General features: G+C 42.8%; 2 protein-coding genes across 4 annotated transcripts; one reads left to right on the top strand and one right to left on the bottom strand.

The window, feature by feature from the left end:
- Positions 1-510: 510 nt before the first annotated feature.
- On the bottom strand, positions 511-5,776 carry pygo2 (pygopus homolog 2 (Drosophila)). Of its 3 annotated transcripts, XM_046418179.1 has the most exons (4): positions 5,562-5,776; positions 4,738-4,798; positions 4,068-4,120; positions 511-3,914 (listed from the first exon to the last, which is right to left on the bottom strand). In XM_046418179.1, the coding sequence occupies exons 2-4, from the start codon at positions 4,784-4,786 to the stop codon at positions 2,238-2,240; spliced, it is 1,779 nt and encodes a 592-aa protein (XP_046274135.1). In that variant the 5' UTR covers positions 4,787-4,798; positions 5,562-5,776; the 3' UTR covers positions 511-2,237. The 3 variants fall into 3 exon arrangements, with proteins under 3 accessions (XP_046274135.1, XP_046274133.1, XP_046274136.1); XM_046418177.1 differs by having other exon boundaries at positions 4,738-5,776; XM_046418180.1 differs by lacking the exon at positions 4,738-4,798.
- Positions 5,777-6,302: 526 nt separating this feature from the next.
- LOC124074858 (SH2 domain-containing adapter protein E-like) lies at positions 6,303-16,565 on the top strand. Its single transcript, XM_046418181.1, has 6 exons — positions 6,303-7,507; positions 9,972-10,098; positions 11,967-12,203; positions 12,711-12,948; positions 13,225-13,344; positions 14,206-16,565. The coding sequence occupies exons 1-6, from the start codon at positions 6,998-7,000 to the stop codon at positions 14,387-14,389; spliced, it is 1,416 nt and encodes a 471-aa protein (XP_046274137.1). The 5' UTR covers positions 6,303-6,997; the 3' UTR covers positions 14,390-16,565.
- Positions 16,566-18,486: the final 1,921 nt, after the last annotated feature.

Below are 18,486 nucleotides of genomic sequence, written 5' to 3'. Positions count from 1 at the left end.
GGTACTGCTTAAAGGTAAAGGGACACAAAAGCTTGAGGTGTGTTGACCTTAACTGCAGTTTCTGATTTCCAGAGGAATATCCTTGACAGAACAGCTCTTTTCAACACAGAGAATTTGTTGTCATCATTTAGCACTGGAAACTTTACAATCCGTGTTGGTTGAACTGTCTGTTTTTTGCTCTTTTTTTTGCATCTATACTAGTTGAATGCTGTCTTAGGAAACTTCCCAGGCATTTATAGGACCATCAAGATCCCCAAATGCACAGAACAAAAGTTTTCCTACTCAAATCGACTAAGAATCAAAATAGATCCTACTATTATTCCACTTCCAAACGCCTCCTAAAAGAAGTTTTGCAAGACATTCTCTCCAGTGAATTTCACAACAAAATCTTCAATCAAATCACAAATCATGGCTCAACACAATGACTGGACTTGGAAAAGTTTAACTGTAAATGCAATACATAAAAAGGTACCATAACCCTTAGCCCTATGACAAAGAAATTAGGTGATGTTTCTTTGGGCTTTCCAACCCTCGTTTTAATACAACAATTAGCAAACATTTTTTTTTAAAAAAATGTGAATGAAAACAGACATGGACAAGTACAAAAAAAAAATCCATCTTTACTTCAGGGTTCAGTACCTTTCCCTTTCCCACCTGGTGTGGGACTCACTGGTTCCTCTGGGTTCCACCAGGAGGCGCCAGAGCAGAGCAAGAGCACAGCACAAATAACCGGTACAAAAATCAAAAAAGGAAACAGCTGAGAAAGTAAAGAAAGGCAACTTGGACATTGAATGAAGAAAAATAAGGAAAGAGAGAAGGAAGGATAGTTATAAACACCTTATACCATGACAGAAATGTGAGAAATGGGTATTTTTCGCTTTTAAGTTATTTGGTCTACTTCAAGGCCTCTTGCAGCAGAAGCCAGAATATAAACATAAACAGATCAGACAGTTACTGCATTGGTTCACATGCAACCCCCCCTCCCCTGTTTTTCTTTCTTTTTTTTTTTTTTAAAGAACTATGCACATCTGTTATGACATGATGTCACTACTTGCTATGCCAACACCATCCAAAAAGCACTGATTTCACAATTCATGTGTACTGCAGAGATAAAAAGAAACAGCTGACTCAAATGAACTGTATAAAAACCAAAATGTCATACTGTATACAACCAAGACACTAGTTCAACTCATTGTTTTGTTCATTGGTCAACCCTGTGGGAACTGATGGGAGTTCCAGACAAATGTTTTGTCATCATATTTACAACTATTTTGTTGGTAAAATGCTCTCTGTGAGGTGCTGATGAAATCTCAAACCCAGGTCTCCTTTGGATTAATCAGCACTGGATGGGTACAAAATGACTGATCCAAGAAGTACAGGGTCAAAGTGTGTTTATGTATGCATGTGTACAGAACTGACAAAAGCACTTCTATTTTCATTTTTTTTTTTCTCCCCAGTCATACATGTTCCACAAGATAAAAGATGTTATACTGCAGTTTACTGATGATTTTTTCTATTGTCTTCCAGTTGTTTGCAGTAAAAAAAGGCTAACAATGTGATAGGGCAGTGCTAGCAGGGTGCATTTTGATGGCAAATAAAGCTGTGAATCAACAAATGACCCCCAAATCCCTTTTAGATTTTCAGACAATTAATTTTTCAATTTTGAAGATTTGATATATCACATCAGCTTTCATTTAAAAAACAGAATATAACAATGATGCTTTGAGTCATTCTGTCAATACACAGTAGGGGAAATTTTCAACATTACCTTCCCTGCTTAATCAGGGTGTTTGTGTTTGTTTGTGTGTGTGTGTGTCTGAAATATCATCACACTTGTGTGGTGCACGAGCGTGGTGAGTCAATCACAGCCAGTCAGTGCGGAAACCTCCATGCCAGTCAGTCACAAAGTGTGTGAGGTAGTGTGTTGGTGTCAGTGCGTTGCTTGTTGGCAGGCTAGATGTCTGAAGGACTGTGTAGTTTAACATTCATCATGATTTGACTCCTTTAGAGGGGGGAGGAAAAAGCATTTGCCCAGAGTCACTCAAAGTGCTATATATAAGCATGAATGTTAATGAGTGTGTTTCTCTGTGTAGTGAACAAGTAAAGGGCTAGTCAAGAGAAAGTTGGGCAAGTAGCTGACATGACACACAGGTCATTCAATTAGATCAGAGCAAAGAATGTCTCTATTTGTCGTTATGCGTATAGCACCTCCACGCTGCTCCTCGGTCATCCACTCCTCAACTCTCATTAGCTGCCACCAGCTGGCCTAATCCCTGGCGCACAAACACAGCCTGGATGTCCTTGGTCTTGATGCAGAAGTCACAGGCCCAAACAGCAGCGCTCTCTCGAGTCAGCAGACTGTACGCTGGCTCTGTCAGGCCTGTGCAGTCACGGTGGAACCAGCGTTGGCACGATGCCTCACACAGGATGGCATCTTGATCGTCATGCACCTCTGCCATACAGAGGCCACAAGGGAAGACCATCCCGGAGCTGCCAAGTTTTCCAGGGCCAGAACCAGGCCCAGTTGAGGGTGCAGCAGGGCCAGGGGGCAGGGGAGACTGGGTGTTTGGGGTGGAAGTGGAGTTAGAGGGGGGGTTGGGGTTGCTGCCGGGAGTGTTGCCACCATTGTTGTTGGTCATGCTGTTCTGACCTGAATTGGTGGCGGCATTTGGCATGGGACCACCAGCACCTGGAGTGTTGTTCTGCTGGTTGTAAGGGGTGGAGCCAGGGGCAGAGTTAGGTGGGGTGGATTGTTGCTGCTGGGTAGAGCTGTTAGAGTTAGGGGTGTTTGTATTGCTAGGGGGTTGTAGCTGACTGGGTGGTGGATGCTGGGCCTGGCCTGATCCATTCAGGGGACCAGTAGGTGAAGAATTGGGGTTAGGCTGGGGCGGTGCTGAGGGAGGCTGACCCGATGTGTTGGCATTGGACTGCTGGACATCAGGATGGCCAGGGAAGCCTCCCCCTGGCTGTGGTGGGCCGGAGTTAGGAGGTGGGCCAGGAGTGGTATTATTAGGGGGAGGGCCGTTAGGATTTAGGCTAAGCTGTTGCTGCTGCTGTTGCTGCTGCTGTTGCTGCTGCTGAGGTCCAGCCGGCGCTCCTCCTCCTCCAAAGTTCTTTCCATCCTCGTTACCTGGTCCTGGGGGACTGGGGCCAGGGTAGGGACCATCCTGTGAGGGAGGGAACTGTCCTTGAGGGGGCATACCTGGCAAGCCTCCCACCATGTTGCCTCCGGGGCCACCACCCATCCCACCCATCATGTTCATTCCGGGACCCATGCCTCCTCCCATGGGAGGCAGGGGGCCATGTGGGGGCCCTCTGGGGCCTCCACCACCAGGTAACGGCGGGCTGTTGAATGGGTGTCCACTCTGTCCATGCTGCTGCTGTGGAGGTATGCCAAACCGAGGGTGGGGCGGGCCTCCACCACCAGGACCTCCCATACCACCTGGAGACAACATGGGATTGAAACCTGGCCCTGGGTGCATGGGTGGACTGAAGTTAGGTGGCATGTTGAACTGAGAAGGGCCACCAGGGGGGAATCCACCACCTCCTCCTCCTCCTCCACTGCCTCCTCCACCACCACCACCAAAGCCAGGCATTCCTCCAAAGCCTAGCTGGTGGTGAGGCCCAGCATTGGAAGGGGGTCCGAACGGTGGCCTCCGTCCAGGCTGGCCACCACCTGGTCCTCCTGGGCCTCCCATGAAGCCCATGCCTCCACCCATTCTGCCTCCACCACCATATCCTCCTCCTCCACCTGCGCCTGGGCTAGGAAGAAATGGAGCAGTACCTGGTCCTCCTGCCCCACTAGGTCTGGATGGGGGTCCAAAGTCATCGTCAAAAGGATTGGAGGCGACCAAGTGGTCCACCATAGGGGTAGGAGGGGGTGCAAACTCAGTAAGGTGGGAGAACCCTGCCGCCTAGAACATATTAGAAAATGAATAAGTGTTTGCTTTTAAAATCGCTTTTACAACACAAGATAACTTTATCCATTTTCCGGGTCCACTTACAAAATACTGAGAAAATGTTTCTTGTTTATGATCAGTGATGAGATTTTCAAAAATGAACATTACCTGAGTGGTGGATTTCCTTGCCTTCTTCTTCTCTGGGCTCTTCATCTGTGAAGCTGAAATAGTAAAAATATGGAGAGAAGGGATGGAAAGGGAGAAACATAATTTTAGCCACAACAAAGATGGGCCTCTTCATCTCATTCTACTGATCCACCACCAATCAAGGACAGCATCATATTTGGATTGGCCAACACCCCTTAGTGACAGAGTAGAGCAGCTTTAGACCTAGGGCCTCTTTTTCAAGTCCAACAGTTGGGATGGATTCAATGATGGGACATAGACTGGCATGAGGACAAGATGCTGAACATCCAGGCGTTATCATCACCAAGTTTATGAAGCCTTGAATCGCAAATGACCCAGGCAGACCAAATGACCCAGGCAAGAGGGAGAGAGGCCGCAAACAGAGGCAGAGAAGGTAAGATCAATGAGGGAGACAGGAAAAGACGAAGACATGAGAACGAGGAAACGTAGTTGAAGGTACATTGATAGCAAGATAGACATGAACCCCGTCCACAGATCCACTCTGTGAGAAACAGCCACCACCGGAGACAGTCGTGAAGTTTACATATGGGGGAGGCGAGAAGGGATTTGCTAACAGCACCATTGCAGCCCATTGCAGCGCAGTAATGGATGATTCCGATCTGATTGGGAGATGGGTGAAATTAATTCCTACCTTTGCGTTTTCCTTGTCCCGCCAGTAGTCTCCCCGATTCGGCAGCCATTAGCTAATATGACTGTCGGTGAAGTTGCATATCACCGTTCATATGCAAGAAAAAAAAAGTTAAAAATGACGACGTCTTGAAGGCTATGAGCCGAGTAGGTGGAATCTGCCTTCAGGTCATGTCAATAACGCTACAATGGTTATCATCACAAGAATAACTAACACGTATTGGTAACTAGATTATATTAAAACGCCGGCCCAGGTCTGCAAACTCCTTTCCAGCTGCAAATCTTTCCGTGTCTGTCACGCCGGGATTTGGTCACCAAATAAACGTAAGACAAAACGGCGCTTGTTCACGTTATTTAGCATAGGTTCGTCTTGTTTGAAGCCAGTTTCTACTAACTTAGCTGACTGAAACTGGTTGCTTGCTACCTGGCTTGACTGTCAGTATAAACAAGTTACAGGGTACCCCACCTCTCTCTCTGAATGATCACTTGCAGATGTGTAGCAAAGAACTCGACCAGCTAGCTAACGCAAGCTAGTTACTACCTTGGCTAACTAGCTAGCCACGTTATTCAATGTGGCTTGCTAGCAGCGTTGAGCTTTCACCCAGTAGTCGCAACATCGGAACATTAACCGAAACTGTGACTTATCTTTCTACATTCATTTGTGAAAATGTGCATTCAATTTCACTTATCACAGCATTTATAAGATAAAGCAATCGACCATGTTTGAAAACTGTTGTTTACTATGCTAACGTTAGCTTACTAGCTAACGTTAGCATGCCACTGAAGATAGCTAGCCATCTTGCAGACTGTCTTGGAAGCAAACTGTACCCTTTCTCCGTTGCTTGCTCTGCTGTCCTTTAAATTGAAACTCTCTGGTGTGTCATTGCCAGCAAACCAGTCCTCACTCGGTGTATGCTTGTTGATCCACCATTCAACTATAATTCATTCAAAAACGCAAATTTTGCCATAATTATCATGGCCTTCTATCGCCACCGGACAAAGAGGGACAAGTAAGAGTATCGCGCACCATGGAAGGTTACAATTCGCCGCAAAAATGGGGGTGCCGATAAGTATACTTCGTGAATATCTTACACATTTTCAAAAACAGCGACTGAAAAACTGCCTCTGTTATGCAATTAGTGTTTTTATAGAGCTAGATCGCGAAAAACTACCTGCAACACGGTCTCCCACAGTATTTTATGCGATTTATAGAATTACTGCCATACCTTTCTTTGGCATACGTGGATCAGCTCAGAACGGACCATTTCCCAACTCCAACCTGTACAATTAAACAAGGGGTGAACATTAATTAGACAACCAATTAAGCATATTACCAAGTGACATTATGATTAATATTGAATTAATATCCAACATCGAAACATTAATGTGTCTGTCAACTTCAATTTAAGTTGTTATCTGAACTGAAACTTTTGTATGAATGAATGTAGGCATTACACGTCTATGGTAATGCCTTAGAGCCCAATCAAAATTGATTGAAATAACAGCATTTTAGGAGGCCCATATACAGCTTATTTGTCCATAGTCTTTTTTTTAACATATAATTACAATATTGCATATTCCAATTAAAATAGAAGCTGGACTATTGATAAAATTAAGGAATAATAAAGGTATCATTAACCAAGGTAGTCTAAGCTAGAATACAGAACTTCTCAAATGCTGATTCTATCATATTGTCTCCAGTTTAAAGCCTATTACCGCCCACGTCCTGCCTCCCACTCTTGACTTCACCCCCTCCCCTTTACACTCCGGGGGTAGTCAGGAGCCTCACTGCGACAGGGAAAGGTTGTAAGAGACCAGATAAGCCACTCTGGGAATGGGACCACAAATTAGAAACAAGAAGATCTTTGCCTTCTTTCGGGTATTGCCACTTCGAAGACATCTTTTCATCCAAAGGGAATAAACCTTTCAGTTGAGCAGAAGAAGAGACAGGTGAAAGACAGTCACAAATGGGATAAAGTTTTGTCCCTTTTGCCAAATAGGCATGAACGCACTGTTTTTACATTTTTTTTTAAAATTGGAGGTTTAAGAGCAGAGACACTGACTTTTGAAGGCATTTATGACATGCTTTAAACTGAGGTGTGGAGATCCCGCAGTCCACACAGGCTTTATCCTAGAATAAAGCAACGGAAGTCTTTTGTTAGAAAGGCTGTGATTTCTAAAGGTGCGTCTCTGGGGCCCTGGTGTATGGCGCTAAAAGGTGTCGGAGTAGGCAGAGAGGTTTATTGGTGTCCATCCGAGTTACAATGGCAAAGTGGTTTAAGGAGTTCCCCATCAATCTGAAGAATGGTACCGACAGGATCCGCTCAGCCTCCGAATCTGGCTCACAAACAAGAGCCACGAAATCCGGGCTGGTGGTCAGCATTGGTACCAAAGCATCAGGCTCCAAAACGGGCAATCGCAAAAACTCCTCTGCTGACAGCACAAGCGGAGGAGGTGGAGGAGTTGGATCGCTCCTGTCTGGAAGAAATCGAAAGAACTCAGCCACGGAGTTGAGCAGAAATGGTGTGAGCTCTCCGAAAGATGGAAAAGTTTGGGACAACCTCCTGTCTGGAAAAAGTCGCAAGAACTCCAAAGCGGATCCGGTGTTTGAGGAGCAGCACCGACCTCTGAAAAGTTCCCCATCTGCCAACGCTTACATCAACAGGCTGATCAGAGTGGACAAACAGGACAAAAGCCCCAACTTCAACAGCGGCACAATCACCAATCAAGTGGTACCAGAACCAGAGAAACCAGTCCAGAGCAAAACAGAAACGGTGAGTAACTTGACCTTGAAACATTTTTGATGTTATAGTTGGGAGCTTATACGGTGACGCCTGGAAATATTCGTTTTGTCATGTTTTTATTCTCCAACCCAGATCACAGCTATTACATGTTTTTAATTGTTCACGTCTTTTAAATTCTGTTTTATCGTTGATGGGACGTGATCTGGGTAGATTTATCACCCAGTTGCAATTTATGCTACTTTATATTTAAGTAGGCCCACATTTTAGAATGGAATATTACACCTTTGACTCTAGTAGATTTATCTGTTAACTACTGTAGGTTATTAAATGATAAAATGATAAGGGTTGCTCTATCAAATAGCAGGCCGAATTTAAATTCTTATTTCAACCATCTACAATACCACACATTAATATGCATTAATGTAACCAGGTATCTACAATTACTCAAATAACGCCTTTGAGAATAATTTTGAGGTACTTACAGGAGTACTGCCATTTTCTGCAACTATATACTTCTTTTCTACTACATTTCAGAAGGAAATATTCTATTTTGTCCTTCACTATAGTTAGCCCTACTTTATTTGACAGCTGGAGTTGCTGGTTACTTTACATATTAACATTGTTAATACAAAATTACATCAACTAATGCATTATGATGTTTTAGATTAAGATATCTGGCAGTGTAAAAGTAATTAAAATTAGCTCCATCTCTGCTGCATTAGTGATTCTTACACATTTGTTTATCAGTAATTATAATCTAATATTATGATATGTATTATTCAGAAAAGGATCAGTTTGCATAATGGGCACTTTAAACATATTTTGATGATTATACTTTTGTAGTTCTGTAACATTATCAATGCAGGACTTTAATTTATGTCAGAGTATTTTTAGGTTGTAGTATTGCTACTTTGGCCACCCCTATGCGTTATGATCTGATAATATAATATAATGATAACATAACAATGACAGTTATCATTTTGTCATCTTATAAGTACTTTTGCTTTTGATACCTCTAGTACATTTTGTTGCTATATACTTCTAAATTTTACTGCCGAAATTTATTCCCACAGTGTGCTACTGCTACTTGTAGGAAGTAAACCACCGCTGATTGATCTTTACCTTTGGGGTGTTACAGTAAACAGAATCAGTTCAGTCTGTGCCAGCTTTTTGCGGTGGTGCAACAGCTTCTACACCCCAGCCAAAATAACACGCGGTGTCATCACTGCTGCTGACAATGACCCAGTCCGAGCTCTGAAAATTGATATTATTGTTCCAGTTTCTCCCTCCCTGTTGTCTCCACCATACCCATTGTGTCCAGTCCTCCCAGTCTGTCTTTCTATCTCTCCTTCTCTTCCTCTCCACCCCTCACCCTTGCACCCACCCTCCCCACCTCGAATACAAAGCTGTGGTCAGACATGAGGCTTTTACCTTCCTCTCCTGTGTGTGTGAACTGGCTCAGTATTCCCCTTCTCTCACCCCCTTCCTCCCTCCCTCCCTCTCCCTCATCCTTCTCTTTCACTAGATTCAGGCCCCCTGGTGAAGGCTATCACGTTATAAAAAGCATCATGTTATCTGACACTCTGGCGCTAACGCGAGTAACCCTCCAGGTTGGCTTTGAAAAAAAAAGAAGAAAAAAGAAAAAGGGGGGATAAAGATAGAGAAGTTGGGAATAGTGACAGTGGAGAGATGGAGAGAAAAATGACTTGGAAGAATAAAATGGGAGTTTTATATTTCAGAAAGGGAGTTAATCCCCTTTCTTGATCTAAAATTCATGTTTGCAGCAACTTCTGAAGTTTGACTGGTCAAGTTAGTGTGTGTCTACCCCTCAGTTGTCCTGTTAATAAAGAACACAATGTTATTTCCATGGGAGGTGAAGGTGTATGTGTGTCCATGTGTCTGTGTTGTAATCTTCACCTGTTCCACTAAACCCCTCTTGAGTTTCAGCCTGTCAAGCATCTGCTACTTCCTTGAAACACCAGCAAAAGCCAACATTTCTCTGGCCTGGGAACACAACTGGAAGCGATTTGAGAAAGACAACTTGACTTTTGCGGCCTTCCGTTGTCTCTTGGCCGGTGGCTTGTAAAACAATCAAGAAGTTATAGCCCAATGATAAGATGATAAGACAGTCGGGCATGATTGGTGGAGAAGGACAGAGGTTGTGAAGAGATATGTGAAGAGAATGGACTTGGACGGGTATATTGTCTGTCTTCTAGTTTACTGCAGTTAGTTTACCATCTTCTTTGTTTGACATACCCCTACTTCTACACAAACCATAAACAGACAGTGATCCTTGAGCTGTCTATTGTGTTTTATTTTCCTTTTGTTTTCTCAGACGTTTTTGAAGAGGCTGGATAATTCTACCATTTCTCCATTACCTTTAGCCACCTAAATGACTGGTGCCATTGTGAAAACTCTCCTTTCTTTCAGAGTGTAACACATCAAATTATGCGTAGAAAAAAAATATCGATTTTCCTTCATTTTTTTGATCCAGGTGATCATCCTTGAAGATTACGCAGATCCCTTTGATGCTCAAAAGACCAGAGAGCAAAGGGAGGCTGAGAGGGTTGGGGAGAACGACGGTTACATGGAGCCTTACGATGCCCAGCAGATGATTACTGGTAAGACTTTCATCAGTGTATACTCCTACTGTCTTCTCTTATAGCTGTTATGGTAAGAGTTGTGATGTTTCTCTCAGCTCTTACCGTAATCACTGAATCTGTGCAGCTGCATTTGGCCTCGTCGTCTCTGCATGAACGACAGGATTCACAACTCACTCCCTCAGTGCTCTCTGTACCCTGTGGGGTGGCCATGGCAACTGTGTTGCGTTAGGACAATGGGTGCAGTTTCCTGCCCCTGCTTCCTTTTTCCTGTTTCTGTTTCCTGGTACTATTCTCCAAAAGGAAGTTGGCCCTCAGTGCCCCCCTCCCCCAACACCTTTCGGACGCAGCTCCGTGTAACCCCCTATATGGACCTGTCTGACCATTTATCAAAACTTCCCAGCATCCAGGAAGCCTGGTGGTCAGTCATCCAATCATATGCTCTCCTGACCTTTTCCTTCCATCACTCCATTGTTTTAACTAAAAGGGTTACACAATAGTCCGCTGTGAACGTGAAAATGCTTTATTGCCATGCTCTCTCTCATGAATTTAACTTCAATCGGTGCCTGTACAACTTCCAGGCCTTCTCAGAGACATCTACAGAGGATGTGATGATGTGACTGAGTCAATTTATGAGACTTAAATCATTCTGAAGAAGTAAGTGATGACTCAGTGTGACTCAGTAAGCAAGGCTATGAGAAGGCAGGATTATTAGTCACACTCTGTATAGCAGCTGACATCAGTTAACTGAATCAAACTTGATATTTTAGTTATAATAGCATTTCAGTTTTACATCCATCCATCCATTTTCTATATTGCTCATCCGTCAGGGTCGCGGGGGACCTGGGAGCCGCACAGCCAACACACAAAGACAGACAACCACACACTCTCACACTCACACCTAGGGGCAATGTAGAGTAGCCAGTTAACCTAATGTTCATGTTTTTGGTATTGTGGGAGGAAGCCGGAGAAAACCCACGCAGGCAGAGGGAGAACATGCAAACTCCACATAGAAGGGCCCAGACCGGGATTCGAACCTGGAACGAGGCGACAATACTAACCACTGCACCACCGTGCCGCCCTTTTCAGTTTTGCAATGTTCCCATAATAATGATTTAGTTTACCACCCACCCAAAGAAACAAACAAAAAATACTAAAAGAGAAGGACAGAACTATATACAGTAGAATGGAGTAATTACAAAGATATTCAATAAATCAGTATAAAAAGGACAAAATAAGTACAATAATATTCTGATGTGCAGCAGTAGTGCAGAAAAGTCTGACAAAAGTAGTGGTGATCTGTACCATAACACGTACAAGCTTTTCTTTCAGTCCGTGTGAGCGACTTGAGCAAATGGGTGTCACAGTTGGCAAATGGCTTTTCATGATACTTGCCACATTTACCCATTTAGGCACAGATGGCAGAGACTGCCATGCAGGGCGCTGACCTATCAGGTCTTATCAAAGGTCCTGCAATGTCTCTGTGCTTCTGTGATTCTGTGTACATTCACACACTGATGGGACAGAACAGGAGCAATTTGGGGTTCAGTTTCTTGCTTAAGGACACATCAACATGCAGCTCGAGGCTGGGATCAAACCTCCAACCTTCTGATTAACGGACAATTCCATCCTACCTCCTGAGCCACAGCCTCCCCGCAAACCTGAAACTTGAATTTGTTCTTATCACGTTTTATAAATATAACTGAGCTTCTAAGCATTACTGTACCATGCAATGATGAAACCATTAAATAAAACTTATAAACCTTTGTAGCTTACAGACAACGGCTGTTTTATTAGACATATTATTGTTATGGTTACTAAATCTTGCAGCCCACTAATAGTTTTTTTCCATCTCTTTTCATCTTTGACCCTTATTTTCTACTTGTAAGAGATTAGACGTCGGGGGTCCAAGGACCTGCTGAAGGTGTGTGCACTGCTGGAGGTGGGTGAGGGAACAATGGAGGAAGGTCCGCCTGTGCCCCCGCAGATATACGACGTCCCGTATGAGGGGGGCAGCGACAGCGACAAGAAGGCGGTCACACGACCCGAGCTGGATCCTCGTCCCTCTACTGAGTACGAGCTGCCCTGGGAGTGGAAGAAAGAGCATATTATCAGAACTCTGTCAGGTACATTAGATCAGCTGTGCACCAAATCTGCGAATTCTTCTGAAGGGGAAGTGGGGAAGGTTTTGCTTCCATGCACGCTTGACCTGAATTTCCTGCACAAATTGTCAGGAAATTCTTATTTTTTCTTTCTCTTTCTAAAAGAAATACATCACTGACTTCAAGATATCCCTCGTTTAACTGTGAAAATGGTTACTGTTTTTCAGAATTCCTAACCAGAAACACGATACACAATTTCAACCCTGCCTCTCCTCGCTTCAATATGAAGTATATTTGTTAAAAAAAAAACCCCAAAAAACAACTCAGGCCTGCTCTCACATTTATATTTTATCAGCTGCACAGGCCAACAGCATAATGAATAAGATCTTGCATGAATCATCAAACTGCTGTCTTCTTATTTTGTATTTACTGCAGGCTTCAGCATCATGTTCAAACCCAGGCACAGTCAGAGTCAGTTATTTTATTTTTTACATAAATTCATCTCCTCTCTCTTCACTCATCTTCCTGCAGCACAGTTTGACAGCCCTGAACGCCCAGCCCAAGATAACACACCTCACCCCACGCTCACCAGACAGCCCCAACATCTGCCAGCCCAGCCCCAACAGCATCAGCATCTGAGGCAGAAAAGCTGGACCCAGAAGATCCTGAGATCCTCTCTGCCGACCCTGCTGCCATCCACCACTGCCGGCAGCAACCCTGAACCCGAGGCCTGCTGTGTTGACCCCTCCCTGCCCCTGGAAAAGCAGAGGTGAGGAGGTGAAGCGAGGCAGTACTTAAATGATGGGATTTCATTGTTAGACACATAAGATTATTTAATACTGTAATATTCAATTTTAAAGGGAATTCAAATGTATGTCAGAATGTGTCAGCACGAGTTTCTTATTCTTGTAATAAACATCCAGGATTTTAATGTATTTCAGTGTTGCATAAGAGTAACGCTCATTTCCCAGGGGTTGCATGAAATGAGGTTCTAACCTTGATCAGTAACAGATGAAATGTAATGTAATTCCCTCCCGTGTCTCAGCTGGTACCACGGCTGTGTCACCCGTCAGGAGGCGGAGTTTCAGCTGCAGGCCTGCAAAGAGGCCAGCTTCCTGGTCAGGAACAGCGAGTCGGACAACAGCAAGTACTCCATCGCCCTCAAGTGAGTGTAGCCTGAAAGTGCATTGCTAACGAGGGAAGAAATATTATTTATTGATCACATGCTGTATTGTGCGAAAGGATCAAGATGGTTCAATTATAGACTTAACAGATGAAAGTGCACCTGTACCATAACTTTTTAAAGAAAAATGTAAATTAAAAATTTTATATTCTTAATGTCAACAAATTCCTTTGAAAAGACCAGAAGCAGAAATACACATGCACATTATTAAGTACTTCCCGTCGCCAATCTTGCCTGTTGTTACTGATTTTGTCATATATAGTCATATATAGTGTATATTGCCTTTGGCGACATTTCCTCTTTGGGGCTCAATGAAATTCATCTCATCCTATCCTGTCCTGTTCTGTTCTGACATCATTGGTTTTGGTCTTTACACAACATTTGGGACTTCACATTGTGGACAACAGGAAAAATATACAACCCTGATTCGAAAGGAAAAAAGGAAAAAAAAAAAGGAACGCTGTGTGAAAACAAAATGCTATCATTTGCAGCCAAACTGTGTTTACTGATACTATCACCTGTTACTGATTAACTTGGTTTTAGAGCATTCCACAAGTTTCCCAGTCCCAACTTATTTGAAACATGTTGTTGGCATCCACAACTTCGTACTGTTTTTGGCTGAGTATATGTTAAAAGGATTAGCAAATGATGAAATGATGAAACACAGTGGAAGTTGTAGAATTATATGAAATCATACCACTTGTCTTAACCAAAAAATTCTACTTTTATGACACATCTCTCAGGCTAACAGATCCCAAAATACATGAAAATATATATGAAGCTGGTACTTTGGTAAAACTGATTAATTCTTCTCTCTCTGCTCGTCCCTCCTGCATGACTCAGGACAAGCCAAGGCTGCGTTCATATCATTGTCGCCCAGACCAAAGAAAACGGCTACACCCTGGACCAGAGCAGCTGTGTGTTCCCCAGCATCCCAGAGGTGGTGCACCACTACTGCACTCAGCGTCTGCCTTTCAACGGCGCCGAGCACATGACTCTACTGCACCCAGTACCTCGCATCCACTGACTTCACTCCAGCCCAGCTTAGGTATACAAAACAAACACACCCCTGGGCCAGCATGGACAAAATGTTTCCAAAAATCACCTCACCTCCCATCAATGTGTACATCTACTGCTCTGCCCTTTTCAGCAAGTCTTATTTCAGGACTTTAGACCCCTACTTTGTTTTATTTTCCTGACTTTTAATTGATCACCAGGAAGTATGTGCAGCTCACTCTGTGTCTAGAAACCCCGGATGTCTTCTTGTGTCTTTGTTTTACTTTGATGTGCAGCTGATGCAAACATCTGAGCTGCTGTTTTGCATGTCAAGCAAGGAAGAAGCACAGCACAGACGATGAGGCACTTTTAATGATTAAATGCGACTTTCAGGCTCAAATGCAGATGTGATGTTTTAATTATCCAGTGTGGCTCAAGCAGAAGCTACACGTGACACTTGTTGTTAGCTGTACTAAGTGGAATTTACTCTGAAGTGGAAAGTTTCTCTGTCATGGTGTGGGACTCATTTGTTTATGGCTCTCTTTCTACCTCTGGTGGATGTGCTGGTACACTGCACCAACATGCCAACACAAACATTTTCTCTCTTTCCTCAAAATCGATGGTTAGTAAAATCCATACAGAGGGCATATCATTCAATTTATCCAGATATTAACAAAGACCAGCTATTTTAAGTTTATGCTGGCAAAATATTTATAATTTATGTTCTGTTATTCGTCAGTTGTGTGTAACCTCTGTCCCTTGAGGATTTCCTCTGTTTTACTGTGAATGAGGGCGTTGTTTCTGCTGTATTATGTGCACTGTGAAGAGTGAGTGATTCACCCTGATACAATGTGCTTGAAGGACCACTGGTTTTCAGTAGTTAGTGCTTTTTATGATAAGAACTGAGACAGCATTTGAGCTTTGGTTTTTAGCTAAACGAGCCTGTCCGTTCTGACTAGCAACAGACCTGCACATTTTTGGAATTTATGAAAAGAAAATATTGTACAGTGAGTGTTTTCTGGCAAACTTTAGGTCTCCAATGGGGATCATTATCAGATTTAAGTTCAAGAAATGAATGGCAAAGTACTAGAAAAAAACTCAAAATATCAGCATTAAATATGTCAGGCTTGTCATAACATCTCTCTCTTTTTAATGTTTGGCTATGATAGGTGTAGGCTACAAAAACAAGTAGTTTTTTTAAGGAAAACACCACGGTTTGGGTAAAAAGTACATCCTTTCACCTTCTTAGAGAGGTGTTTCAAAGACCTTTCTGGAAGACAGCCTTGAATGCTAACATCTCGCATGTGCCGGTGCCCCCTGGTGCTAAAAGGCAGAACACACTCATAAAACTAACAATGACTAACTATTTTAATGACAAGTAACCTTTCTATCTTATTTTATTGCATACGTTCAGTGGAAAGTGTGACATTTAGTGCAAATGTTTTTTTTTGTTTTTTTTTGTCATGTTGAGACAATATGTGATCAAATCAAATTCGTACAAACTTATACATAAACCTTATGTGTTCATTCTGTTATTGCTAATGAGATTATTATTAATTATACATATAATTAATTAATTAATTATACCTTAAAGTTAGTTATACCTAAAAGTTATTTCAAATTACTTATACTGTCTCTTGTGACAAATCACACTCAGGTTATTTCATTTAAACACACTGACTCAATGTGATGGAAAAGAACATTGAACGTGAAAGAACATAAAACATTAACATGTGACTGTTTTTGCTAAACTTAATAAAATTAGATGGAAATTTTACATGTAATTAAAATACTTACCTTTCGTGTTTTATGAGTATTTATTTTTTGAGTGGTAACTGTATGATATTCACCAAAGTCTTATTTTTTTGTGTACTTTGATTGTAATCCAAACATCCCACATATTACGTGTGTTCTTAATTTAGGGACACGCTGGAAATCATTTGGACAACTCTGATCACAATAACATATGATATAACCAAGGTTAAAGTTTGTCTTATGTTTTATTTTTATTTTTAATTTCTGCCAGTTTCGATGTCTCTTCATAGCTTTAAAGAAAGTCCAGTTTGTGCTTTTTGGCAGAGCAGTGAAGCAGTAATTATACGTGGAGACATACCTGCTATACATTTTCACCTTTTGTCTTTTGGCATGTGGAGACCTGTTGTTTAAACTTTGTCAAACAGATTAAAGCGAAAGGTCCTGAATCTCAATGCTGGAGGTCCTCTGTGAGCTTCTCTCTGATCCCACTAAACCAACAACATGAACAGCAAAATGTGAGGGTGTTTGTGCCAGTGATGTGTGTGTTAAATATATATGTATATGGAAGGGAATGATCAAAGCATCAAACGCTCGCCGCCCCCCTGAGGGACCAGCCTCTTCACAGACGCCGGAATGACTGAATGAGGCCGTTTTTGAGCATAATGAATCTTTTAACTGCTAGAGCTTGATTGTGGTTTCAGCGGTTTGGTAATTTGTCTGGAAGTTTAGCCCTCCATTTCACTAAAAGGGTCATGGATTGTTATGCCAGGTTAGAGTGAAAAGGTTAGGAGGAAAGGTCTAGTGGGGAGATTAAGTTTAGGCGAGGATCATGTTGAGGACAAACATCTTACGTAGCTGTAAGGAGCACCTGTATGTAGATCTAAGGTAAATGCAGCACTAAAAACAGACAAAGTAAAGAGAAGTATCATTACACCCATGTCAAGGACGCTTAATGTGAAGGGAAAAAAAGAGCAATTGACACCATCCCTCCGTCCTTCCCTCCTTTTCTTAGGTATCGTTGGCCCCTCTCCTTTACCTTCCTCACTCTGTTGGTGTTATCCGAAGCTGATATCTGTCTGTCACCTGCTTCTCCTTGGCTCTCGGGGAGGACACTATCACTGTTCGCCTCTGTTTGGTGCCAAGAGTTTGCATTTTAATTTATGAAGGCAAGTGAAGCACAGGTTAGATTTCATTACTCTAAAACCAGAGATAACTTTCAGTCTTCTCGAGTACGCCGTGTTGTCTCACTGATAGCTGTTGAAACAGTTGACTGGTTGACTCATGAGACACTTTTACCTGCTTAGCCACCAAAAATAAACCTATTATTAGCAGTGGGATAAGTGTAATCGTCATTTATTTAAGTAAAAATACTCACGTTTGTCCTTCATGTTTTGCATGAGGAAATACACCGAAAGCATCAAACAGTAGAGATACTTGTTCTGCCGAAAAATGGTCTCTGCTACTGGACATGTTATTGTTTATGACATTATTAGATCGCATCGCAAAGCATCGAAGTGTGTAAGCAGCAGTTTGCTGTTGTAGCTGCTTGAGGTGGAGCTACTTTAAACTACTTCACTCTTCAGAGTTCTGCAGTTCTTGTGAAATATTGGACAATATGAACAGTTTCTCAAATGAGAACCATGTGGAAAGTTTAGAGGACAAAAATGTGATACACATGTGAAATTTGACAAGGGGCCCCAACATACTGTTTTTCTGTGAGGAGCCACGAGCCAAAAAAGATAAGGAACCACCGATGCTTGAGTAAATGTAATCACTTTCCACCACTACCTGGTATATCAAAGCATGTTCTTTATGAATGAGGAGTGCCAGGACCTTGTAATTCATATGTCTGCTGACTCCTCGCTGGCAGTGTGCTGCAGCCGTAAGGTCTCCCTCTGGTCTTCTGTCAAGATGGATTTCATGAACCTGAGGAAAGCAGGCCTTCTCAAATTCTACCCAAGAGGGAGTGAGCTACACCTGGAAAGGAATTAATCATCACATAATATAGACCTGGAGCTACCTATGCCACTGTATACTTGAATGAATAATTTCATTTCATTCTCACAAGTATGCCATCCTACTCTCATGCAATCGCTGCACCCTCTCGGGCTTACACGACAGCCTGACGTGGTCGCTGTGTCTGATGGACATTGTGGCTTGACATCTGGGTGTCGCTTGACCTGCTCTGTTGGTAACCGAAGTGTTCCTGCCGTCCTTATCAGACGCTTCAGGCTTGGTGCCAGCGTCGTCGCCAGGCTTTGTGTTGCTCATCTCCTTCCCTCAGCAGTCCATCAGCAGGGGACTCTTGCCTTTTAGTTTGAATGGGCTCACCTGCTGAGGTCAGGCGTGTTTTAGATACTGTGTGCAGGATGT

Source organism: Scatophagus argus, chromosome 17, assembly GCF_020382885.2.
Source record: "Scatophagus argus isolate fScaArg1 chromosome 17, fScaArg1.pri, whole genome shotgun sequence".
In the NCBI taxonomy this organism is placed as follows: Eukaryota; Metazoa; Chordata; class Actinopteri; family Scatophagidae; genus Scatophagus; species Scatophagus argus.
Note: the sequence above shows the minus strand (reverse complement) of the source record. Positions and strands in the feature narration are given on the sequence as shown.

Coding starts and splice junctions, on each gene's coding strand:
- pygo2 (XM_046418177.1), bottom strand. CDS start 4,786: ATGGCTGCCGAATCGGGGAGACTACTGGCGGGACAAGGAAAACGCAAA. Junction 4,121..4,737: donor GGGACAAGGAAAACGCAAAG/GTAGGAATTAAT, acceptor TTACTATTTCAG/CTTCACAGATGAAGAGCCCA. Junction 3,915..4,067: donor CAAGGAAATCCACCACTCAG/GTAATGTTCATT, acceptor AATATGTTCTAG/GCGGCAGGGTTCTCCCACCT.
- LOC124074858 (XM_046418181.1), top strand. CDS start 6,998: ATGGCAAAGTGGTTTAAGGAGTTCCCCATCAATCTGAAGAATGGTACC. Junction 12,204..12,710: donor TATTATCAGAACTCTGTCAG/GTACATTAGATC, acceptor ATCTTCCTGCAG/CACAGTTTGACAGCCCTGAA. Junction 12,949..13,224: donor CTGCCCCTGGAAAAGCAGAG/GTGAGGAGGTGA, acceptor CCCGTGTCTCAG/CTGGTACCACGGCTGTGTCA.